At 34.8% G+C, this 11231-nt stretch overlaps 1 protein-coding gene across 1 annotated transcript in view; it reads left to right on the forward strand.

The window, feature by feature from the left end:
- The first annotated feature begins 5572 nt into the window (after window positions 1-5572).
- LOC105366797 (uncharacterized) overlaps window positions 5573-11231 on the forward strand; it is a 23555-nt gene continuing 17896 nt past the window's right edge. The window contains exon 1 of the mRNA XM_011505356.1: window positions 5573-5752. Within this exon, the coding sequence (XP_011503658.1) occupies window positions 5667-5752 (86 nt within the window). The 5' untranslated portion in view covers window positions 5573-5666. The remainder of the gene's footprint in view (window positions 5753-11231) is intronic.

Here is an 11231-nt window from a genome sequence, read left to right on the forward strand (position 1 = left end):
AGTGATTTCAGTCATAAACTTCTGAATAATTTACGGTAATAGCATAGGGTGTGTGCGAAAAGTACTGGCGACCTTCTAGCCCGATGCTTCCGAAAGTTTCTTTCCATGTAGAGGACAGTACAGGCTACAAGTTGCCTAAAGTATAAGTGTTGTGAGTCATAAACTTCCTAATTTCTTAAAGTGATAGCATAGGGTTTGGACGACAAATAGTAGTTTCTTAATAGCCCGATCCTTCCCAATTTTTTTCTCAATTTAGAATAATTCAAGTTTGTTAGTTTTGTTTATTTTTAATTAATTTTGATTAACTCAAGTGATTTAATTTAGATTAACTCATGTTAGTTAATATACTTTAACGCGAGTGAATTACTATAATTTAACTCAACTTGGATGTCAAATGTTGCCGACCTAATCGCCCGATCTTTCCAAAAATTCTTGTGCATGTACGAGACAACAGATCCTATAAATGACCTCAATTTCGTGCGATTTATGTGTTAAACTTCTGCTAAGTTATAGTTATATCATAAGCTACGTGCTTATGTGGTACGTGCTTATGTGGTACGTGCTTCGCCTTGAATACCAACAGTAGAATTAATTAAGATAATTTTACCTGTACCTGTGAATTGTCCTTAATCCTTTATGTATGCTCGATGACTTGACTTCTTAGTACCTTATCTTATATATATGTTTATGATGCTGAAAGTAATTGATACTACATACGAAGACTAATCTGGGGCATAATCAAGGGACTTTACCGCTTCCTTCTTCAATGAGGACTTCAACTAATACTTATCTTTGGACTCCGATTAAGGAATTTTTACGTCTTCTTTCGTTTATATTTTCAACAAAAGTTTGTCCTTGAACTACGGCTAAGGGACTTTCCACTCCCTATTTGAATACGGACTTTATTGACTATTATTTATTGGTATTGGCCATTGGTCTCTTGTGTACTGGCTGAATCTCCTCATTGATCGATGAACTATCACACAATCCCATGGATCAATGTTGTTCGCGAGTGAATAGAAAATCTCTCGAATTATATTCATTAGAAAACGTTCAATAAGCTATTAAAAGTGAATTAGTGAACAGACATGAAATCTAAGGTCTCGCCATGATTACTGGAGACTCGAAAAAGACGGCTTAATATCAAACTTGACTAGACTGGTTATACGAGTATAATCTTGAGCATTTGAATTATTTGAAAACAATAGAGTGAAAAACATTTCTCGAAATTGAAGGCAACTCGAAAGTCGGCACGTACGACGCTCGATAATTGGCGCCGCACGTGCGGTTATAATATTCCTATAATACCATGCATTGTTGTCAAATACGCCAAATGATGCCGCTAGCATCGGCTAGGCAAAGATGGTTGACCATGAAGCAACCCCCACCACGATGAGTCCCGAAGAGGGGAAAATAGTCCACTTTAGGCGTAACCGCCAGCGATGCTATTCCGACATTATTACAAGTCCATGCCTAATTTCCTCAGAAGTGGGAAAAGGGCGTATACAATTAGCATAACGCCGAAAATCGGCGCGCTCTGATTGGAAAACTAAGACCAGAAACTCCTTGAGTGGGGACTCATAGCAAGCAGCTTTAAAGGTGGGAAGAAAGCAGCGAAAAGTCGCTGTCCGAATCAAGAAATTGAAGCAACGTTCGATTAGAGACTCCTCCCTTAGAGCGCCTCTTGTGGCTTCAGAGCTAATTAAGGGTCTAGTCGTCTCTTGGTCTTCATGACAAGAAGACCTCTTGTTGCTGCTGCCACATGCGAAAGCATGTAGGCAGCGGAAAGGGGGGGGCTTCGCTGACGCATCTGGTGACAACATTACAACTTGTTGACAGCGGAAAGGGGATGGAAGATCCGTTTGCAGTAATGCTTGAAGTAGTTACCGAGCGGAACGATAATGCAGATGTCTAACTACGAGTTTTTCCCATGTTTATTGTATTTTTTTTCCAAATGTTTTATGACACTAGTGCTTGATAATTTCGAATAAGAAAGTTTTGAAATCTAAATACAATTTTTACGATGTTACTTGCCAGATGTTTTATTGCATTTAAAAAAAAAGGGAAAAGGTCTCGCATTCTCGAACACAATCAAATAGTATAGTTGAAATTATTTATTTTTAGGTATATTTCTAATTATAATATATGAAACGTTAAGTGTAATATCATAATACATTTAATTAATGTAATCTTCAGTATTTGAATATTTATAATATTCAGATCTTTTAATATTACCTTATTCAAGAAGATTTATATTTAATTCTTTATTCAAATACATGTAATTATTAATGTATTTATTACTATACTTATAATATTTTCATAAATCATATTAGAGAGAGTGTGTGTGTGTGTGTGTGTGTGTGTGTGTGTGTGTGTACTATATTCCAAATCAATTTAATTCCGATTATTTAATTATTTTAATAATTTGTTATGAAGAATTCTTTTTATTCTTATAATTGAAAACATATGTTAAAGAATTTTTATTAAATTTTTATAAATGTTTATCTTAAATGTTTATACATTATATAATTAAGCCCTTTATTGTTTTATTTTCACTTTTATATATTTTATAAAAATTTATTATTCGTATGAATATATTTATGAAATAATTTTGAAATAACAACTGTTTAGAATTGACTATGAAACCACTAAATGTCATGTTGAAAAAATGCGTTATTTTCCAAATACAGAGATGTTTATTGTTAATGTAGTTATTGATGATCCTTTGTGGCTCTGTGGCGATTGGCACGTGGCGTTAGTGTGCACTTCATTTGGAGGTAGGAAGTTGTAAGGTTCCTGATCTTTGTAACGTGGTTCCCATGGTAGGTTAACATGAGAAAGGAAGAGGTTGTAAAGCTCTTGCCACTTCTTCGAGTAGTGTCACGTAGGTAAAGTGTGACTGCGTCGGGCTCTTAGGCACATGTTACAGTTCCTTGACTGTGAGTAGTGTGCCTTAGCACGAGTTGCAAATTCTTCTAAATAAGTGAGTCGTGTGAGTGGGTACGAACCTTGAAATAGAACTAAGATCTTCCTAGACACATGCTGTGGAAAAAATAGGAAATTGTAGCTTATACCTTGAATTAGCCGTAAGCTTTAAAGTATGCTGTCGAGCCTAGTAACTGGAGAGACCGTGTGTGACTGGTGGCGCGAAACTCCATAAATTGAGTATTCTAGTTATGAAACTTTACTTCGGACTCAGCATATTGACTTTTCCTTTCCCTTCTTCTTGAGGACTTCAAGGTGAGTGAGAACGGTATGAGAGTCGTAGACGTTACTGACGCACTCTTGATTCATGCCCTTGATACACTCTGACACAAGGAGCTTCTTCTAAAGATGAGTGGGGGTTGTGCTCTTGATATATGTGCTGTAATTAGAGGCTAGAATTGACACGGTGTGACGTTGAATGGCGCGACGCCGGCTTCGTATGTGAGACGCGAGTGAAGATCTCCTTGGACTCCGGGTGGCTACTGGAAAGACCGTGTGTGAACTGATAGCAAAGCACTTTACTTTAAGAAGATTATTAACGAAGACTTTCTTCGGACTCAGCTGATATGACTTTTTTTCTTTCTCCTTGCGCACGAAAGGGTTTTAGTTGAATCGACAAGGTGGGCGGTGAATGACACGATGATAGGCTTCGTGCGTGTGGGGCACGAGCAAGTTCTCCTTTGGGTATAGGAGAAATTAGTTAGGATTATGTTGCGTTTACCTTTGAAACGACTTTGACCCTGAAATGCTGACATGCTCCGTGAACTGGCTCCTGGAGAGACCTTGAGTGGAAGATGGTGGCTATGGCACCGTGAGTTGACAAGATTATAAACGGAGACATGGCTTCGGACTCAGCAGAGGGAACTTGCCCTTTCTTGATGACTTTAACATGAGTGTTTGGATATAGTGTTTTTCCCTCTTAAATAGTTCACTGATCCTGGTATCCACTCGGGATCCCTTCCCTTTTCTTGTATCCAATCGGAAATCTTACCGGTTCATGGGCGAAAGCAGCGCCTCTCGCGGCAGAGTCTTCAATCAAGAAGCTTATTCTTTTTATTGCTCTAGAACGAAGAAGAGCAATCGAAGAAGAAGAGATTACGTTGCTATCAGCGGCTCTGGCGGCCACATGGCAGACTTAAATAATGTGGGAGGGGCGAATGCATGTCAGTGAATCTCAACGTTTGGGTGGGGGTTGGACGACCGTTTCAAGAAAACTCTAACACCTGAGTTTTCCAGAAATTTTAGGCTTGTTTTGCTAGATGATTTATAATATAAATGCCAGATGTTTTATTATTAGGCATTTTCAGGAGTCGACCGTCTAGTTAATCCTTTTGTGTACGCAAGATATTTAAGACGACTTAAGAATGTTTTCGCAATCTCGAACAGCAACCTATGATTGTAAAATTTCAAAACTTTGAACATTATGACCAAATTAAGCCAAATTAAATTAAATTGATTTTTTTAACCATACACATTTAGTTCTATATATAATTTAAATTATTCATTGTAAAATTATAATTTTTAATTTTTTCAAAATATTAGTTTTTACATTGTTACTCCAAAGCTTAATATAAGTCTTTCTGTTTTTATATATTTATTTATTATTAAATTTAATTATTTTTTTATATTTTAATAATATCATTATTAAAATTATTTATATTAATTAAAAAAATTGTAACTAATTAAATTGATGGTATGATTTAGGTTATTTTAGGTTAAAAATAATATTTATGTGATGAATATTATATTTATATATTTAAATATATTTAAATTTTTATAGTTATACAAACAAAATAAATTAAATATTAAATTAAACACAGAATAACATTTTAAATCTTATTTTTAAAGGAACTGAATCGATTCCAGTATATCAAAACAATTAACTATCATATTTGTCATTTAAAATAACCTTTATTTATTATTTATTTAATAAAACATATGTAATTGTCGAGATATTTTAAAATTTTACTTTAATTTTTAGTAACTAATATATACATTTCTTTTGAATTTAAAAACATAAAACTTTAATTGGGTAAGTGTATTATGAAAATATTTGATATCTATGTTATATTTAAAAATATGTATTACATTATTAGTTGTGTTTCAGTTGCTTATATTAATATATAAAAATATTTATATCTTAACTAAGATTATAATACAGAATATATTTTATGAATTTATTTATATTATTGAACATATTTTTTATATTTATATTTTACTAAATTATAAAAATAGTTAGTTTAAATAACCACCTAACTCATTTATATATTAATTACATAAATAACAAAGGTTAATAAGCATCTATTTCGAAAATTTGATTAAAAAAAATAAAATTATTATGTTAAATAATAAAAATATAATTCAAATTCTTCTGCTTGTACTTATAAAAAAGGTAAAATAATCATTTATTCGAAAATTATATTTTATTCTAAAAAATATACATAAAATATTTAATATTTGAATTGCCCAAACATAATAGTTTTTTTCATTTATACCATTTTTATATAAAAAATTTTAACGCATATACGATGAAAAAGAAAATGAAAAAAATAAAATGTAAGGATAAGAAAAAAACAGGCGCTGAACATGACCGTATTAGCAAAAGATGCGAATTAAGTTCTGATCTTCAAATAGAAGATGCAATCAATATACATCAGAATAAAGTGTGGCATAAAAAAATTATGAATCTGTACTTACCAATTATAATAGAAGATGTTGAAATTACCTGGCGCACTTTTAATCAAATTGTTGACGAAAAAGAATATAGGTATATGTTCTATTTATATAATAAAAATCTATATATAAATAAATGAAAATATATTTTTATTATGAAATGAAAAATTTATTTAAAATTATACATGAAATAGTAATAAAAAATCGATAAATTATAAAGATAGTCATAAATGTATTAATAATGTAATTAATAATTAATAATTAATAATGTAAATTAATAACATAAATAATTAATAATGTAGTATTAATAATCTAACTTTATATACGTAAATTTATTTTTACTATTTTGCATCCTTGTTTAGCATTTACTACGAGACCACTAGATGTTATGTGGGAAAATGCGTGGGCAAGTAGAAGGGTTAGTGCATTGATACAATAGTTAACACAGTTTCTTATTGCTATTTATTCTACCTATTTTCCAAATACAGCGATGATTATTGTTGATGAAGTTATAGATGAACTTTTGTTACTCATTGGCGAATGGGACGTGGTGTTAATATACACTTCGTTTGGAGGTAGGAGGTTGTAAGGTTGCTGATCCCCGTGACGTGTTGCCTTTGATGGTAAATTACCCTGAGAAAAGGGAGAGATTGTAAAGCTCTCGCCACTTCTTCGAATAATACCACATGGGGAAACTGTGACTGCGTCGTGCTCTTAGGCACACTCTGCAGTTCCTTGTCTGTGAGTTGTGCTCTTGGTTGATACGAGCTGCATATAAGTGAATCGTATGAGTGAACACGAGCCTTATAATAGAGGAAGGATCCACACGGTATTATACGTAGTGGTGCGAAGTAGGCTACATACGTGATAAACATGAGCGAGAACCTCCTTCCCTCCACAAACTGGCGATTGGAGAGACCGCGTATGACATGGCGCGAGACACAGAAAATTGAATACTAGTTATGAAACTTTACTTTGACTCAGCTGATTAACATTTCTCTTCCCTTTCTTCGAGAGGACTTCAAGGTGTAAGAATAAAAGTAAGTGTTTCAATATTGTACGTGTCCCTCTTAAATAGTTCACTGACCGAGATTCCACTTGGGACCCCTTCCCCTTTTTTGTTTCCAATCAGAGCGCAGCCGTTGGGCAGTTTGATTGCGCATGCACACCTCTTTTCCCATTTCCTTCGAATTTAGGCTTTGACAATGCGTGTAATGGGTTTTTATGATACTCCGGCTAGATATTTAATGGTACAAGAAAAAAGAACAGTAAAATTATTAAATTACATATAGGTGATTATAATAATTATAGTTGCCTACGATGATAATTATCCAATTTTTTTGTGTTCATTTAACTTTATATTACAATATTAAGTAAGCTGAATATAAAGTCTAAATATTTATAATTCTTAAAAATGATAACTATATATATAACGTTTTTTATACTTTTAATTTTTTCTATGACTGTGGTGATGAAACATGGTTAATATATGTTTGCTATATAAAAGGGTTTGTCAAACTTTTTTTTTTAATAGAGAATAAATAGCAAAAAAAATATTAGTCATAAAAAGACACAAAAACGAATTAATAGATTTAAATAGATTCAATAAAGTAAGCATCGATCTTTTGAACATTTTATTAAATTTGAAAATCAATACAATTAATAGTTTTGAAAATAAAATTTAGAATATCTAGTCATTTATATATCTATATAAAAAGCTTAGTTTGAATATACCACCATTTATCAGATCACAAAACCTAATAGTACTGTAATATTAAATATAATCACAACAGTTCTAAATCACAATAAAGTTAAATATGCTTGCATAAAATATATATACACCAGTGCATTCTAAATATCAAGTATATTTCTAGTAAAATAAATAACGATATAAAAATTAGAAAAGTAAGTGTAAATAATTACACGATTCAACAAAATATTATAAAAAAATGTTTTATATATTTTTTGTTATTTAAATATTTCTATTTTAAATATTGGTATTATAGTCTTTAATTGGTATTATTATATTTAAAATATTAATCTTTTAAATCTTATATATTAAATATGAACCACTTAAAGATAAAATAGTGAACAAATAAAATTAATATATATCTACAAAAATATATAAAATTTCCTTTGTTCCTTTGTGTCTTTAATTATGTAAGGGGACAGTAGAAGAATTTAGTCAAAGGTAAGAGTAATTAATGGTGAGATATCTAACTCGTGAAGGATTTAATAATCTGTATTTATAGTCTATTAGTCGATCTGTTGTTGTCCTTGTGTGACAATATGCTTTGAGGCATAGCGACTCTTGCATCAGCTGTTGATGGTTCCGAAGTGCTCTTCGGAAGAACGTAAGTTTGACCTGTATCTGCCAAAGGCCTGACTGGCCCCGAAGTGTTCTTCGAAAGATCGATCTATTGTTGTCCTTCCTTGACAACGTGCTTAACGCATAGCGACACTTGTGTCAGCTGTTGAGGGCCTGTACGGTTTCGCGAAGTGTTAGTTCGAAAGAGCGTAAGTTTGCCCGATCGACTCTTATGGGCCGGTACGGTTCCAAAGTGTTCTTCAGAAGAGCGTAAGTTTGCCGGACTTCAAAGGGTGTTGCCATTTTCCTTGGGATCCTTCGATCCTTCAGAAAGCCTCCTTTGTTATGTGGAGCGCAGGCGGCGGCTTACGTTTTTTTTTTTTAACTGCTGATGAATTTTCAAACAATGACAATCCTTAGTAATTTTCCAGCGAAGAATATTTATGTGTTTGTTTCGGTGAAAATTTGATATAGTTTCCGTAGCCAACAATGATGTAGATTTTGATGATTTATTAATGATTTATTATTTATAATTTATTATTTATTTCTTAATGATGTAGCGGGTCGTGTTCCTTATCGAAATTGTTCCTCTCGTGTAAGTTGCTATGGTCCTACTTCTGGTGAATTGGATTCGTGATGGTCCTGTCCACCACAATAGATGTTCTTGAATTTATGTTGCACGTATGTTTTGTGCACCATGTGTTGGATCTGAAGTCCAAGGGACTCATCTCCAGTGCGCCTTTGGTGTTTTGTCTTAACAGCTGGATAACCCTGTTTTCACATACTCCTTTCAACTTGATAGATGGGACTTTATCCATGTGAGGGTTAGTGTAAATCATTCCAGCAATGGATTGCCTTGACGTCGATTTTCTCTGTGGCGAAATCGCTCTATATGAACCTTGGATCGAGTAAGGCTGCAGTAAGCTCTGGTCTTGGGACTCTCTTAAGCAAAGGTGGATGTCTCCTTTGTCTTGGAACACATTACATAGCCATTATTTTATTTTATTCGTGCACTGATACGTACATGACTGCCGACTTTGTCAATTTTAATGCATCAGAGAATCCATGTAGTTCTCTATGTGAGGTGCTCCTTATGTTGAGCCAACGTGGCATGTAGAGGTCGGTCGGGTTGGTGAGATCCCTTCTGGGTGTCAGCTATTGTGTAGAAGTCTGAGATTGCATGATCTTGTCCCATTGAGCTTGTGCTATCATAGCTTTTGCTTAAATGTTTTTTCTCAATTGAATGAACGTCCTTCTTTTCTCGACATACGCGTGTCCTGTTGAAAAGACTATCTTTTGATTTTGGTGTAGCAATCGTCGAGCGTAAGCTGGGTATTCTTTCTTTAAATTGCTCTTATTGCAGTGATATGATATCTTGCTGATTGCATGCCATTTTTCCAAGGGGAGACCGCCCGCCATGCGGAGGTCTGGTAATTATGCTGCTGCTTCAGTTGCTTGTTTGTGTCTGCATTTTCGGAACTGTCATCGACATGCCTTTCTTGAATGATGGAAGTCATGGCAAGAGGGTATGCATTTCCCTCGTTCTTTATTATTGCAGTAGTGTTTCAATTGTCGGAAATGGATAACCTTGTAAGTGTTTGTGTTAGGTGGCAACTGATAAAGTACTTCCCTTGTTGTTCGTCTATTAACAGTGTTCTCTGATGGTCCAACATTATCCTTGTGAGTTTTGGTCTCTCTGTACTCTTTAGTGGCATCGGTGGTGACAAGAAGCATCGTTGTCTTCTGAGCCAGATTGAAAACTCTGAAGTATCTGTATTCAGATTGGGTCTAATATACATGATGTGGTGATACTGTTGATTGAACGATGGAGGAGTTTTCATCATGTGATTGAGATCCCGGCACTCCAACATATAACTGGTGGAATGTCTTCGTGGAATGTTGATTGATGAACATTGATGAATGTCTGTGTTGAACCTGTGTCGATTGGAAGACTTACTGAAGTAGAACACATACTGTTGTAGGATTTGACAGTATTTAAAAAACAAGGCTGTGGCTAGTAATGCAGTATTTTGCATTTGTATTTCGATGATTGTACCATCATTTCAGCTGGATGATGGCACTATAGCCTTCTTGATAATGGCTTCATTTAGAAGAGCTGCATACAACATTAAGTGGTGGTAGCCTTTACATTTTGTGTATTTAGGAGAGTGCGGTGCATGAACCCATGTCGTGACGATACAAACTGTTTATGCATACTCCTCGCTTTTCCAACAGGTTCTTTCTTCCTGCGTCTGCCATGTTCTTAAGTTCTTCACAATGATATATCATATGTCTTCTGTCACAGCACACGCACCATCTTTCTTTATGTTGAAATGTAGGCTGATTCGGCAGAGGTTTACTAACACATATCTGATAACAGTTGGAGGACTACTTTGAGTGTATTGATTCTGCATACGTTAACATTGTGATGTGTTTGACAATTGAAGCATGGTCCTGTCATCTTACTTTGTTTTGCTTTCTACGATTCGCATGTTCATGAGTTGTGCACATACAAGCGTTGAGTGTCTGTGGGTGCAGCATTTCTTTTTTGCGCTTGTCATCTTGTGCCGGAGGATTCGGCTTGTCGTTCATTTATACTTTATAAATCTTAAATGACCTTTTCATATGTTGTTGTAGTCGCACAATGCTTCTAGATACTCGTCCCTTGTCTTTGGGTTGAGTCCTCATGGTCTTATTTTCCTTAGTGTCCTCATACGATATGTCAGGAATTTACAAATTGTTCAATGCATGAATTTGAGGTGATTGGGCTAGTTGATGCTTCCCACAATTCTCTTGAGCTGCTTTATTGTTTCGGTTCGGGATTGAAGCAGCCCCATGAATTTCAAACAAAAGAAAGGTCATATACGCAGTCCGGCGTACCGCATGTGCGCCTAGACTGACCGCGCGTGCAGCAAGGCTGATCCGCACGTGCGGACCGAGGCGGGTACTCGAGAAAGATGTTTACAAACAAAACTCGGCAAGTCCGAGCAAGTTTACGATTTGAAATATTATTTACTGCCAGCACTCACAAAAAAGGGACGCCTTCGAAACTTCTAGAAGCTTCGTTTTCTCACGCCAAAGGAAAATTTCTGGAAGGGACGCGCATCGACACTGTTGCCGGCGCTGAAGACGCCGCATGCACATTTAAGCGCAACGCGCCATGAGGCGACGCTCATTCGTAAAATCACTTCGCTCTCCATCAAGCGTAACTGCCGGTCAGTGCAAGTATACTGTAAAGACGCCGCGTGGCCACATTTTCGGCAGC

The sequence above is a fragment of the Ceratosolen solmsi genome, unplaced genomic scaffold, assembly GCF_000503995.2.
Source record: "Ceratosolen solmsi marchali unplaced genomic scaffold, CerSol_1.0 scaffold12, whole genome shotgun sequence".
NCBI classification, from domain to species: Eukaryota; Metazoa; Arthropoda; class Insecta; order Hymenoptera; family Agaonidae; genus Ceratosolen; species Ceratosolen solmsi.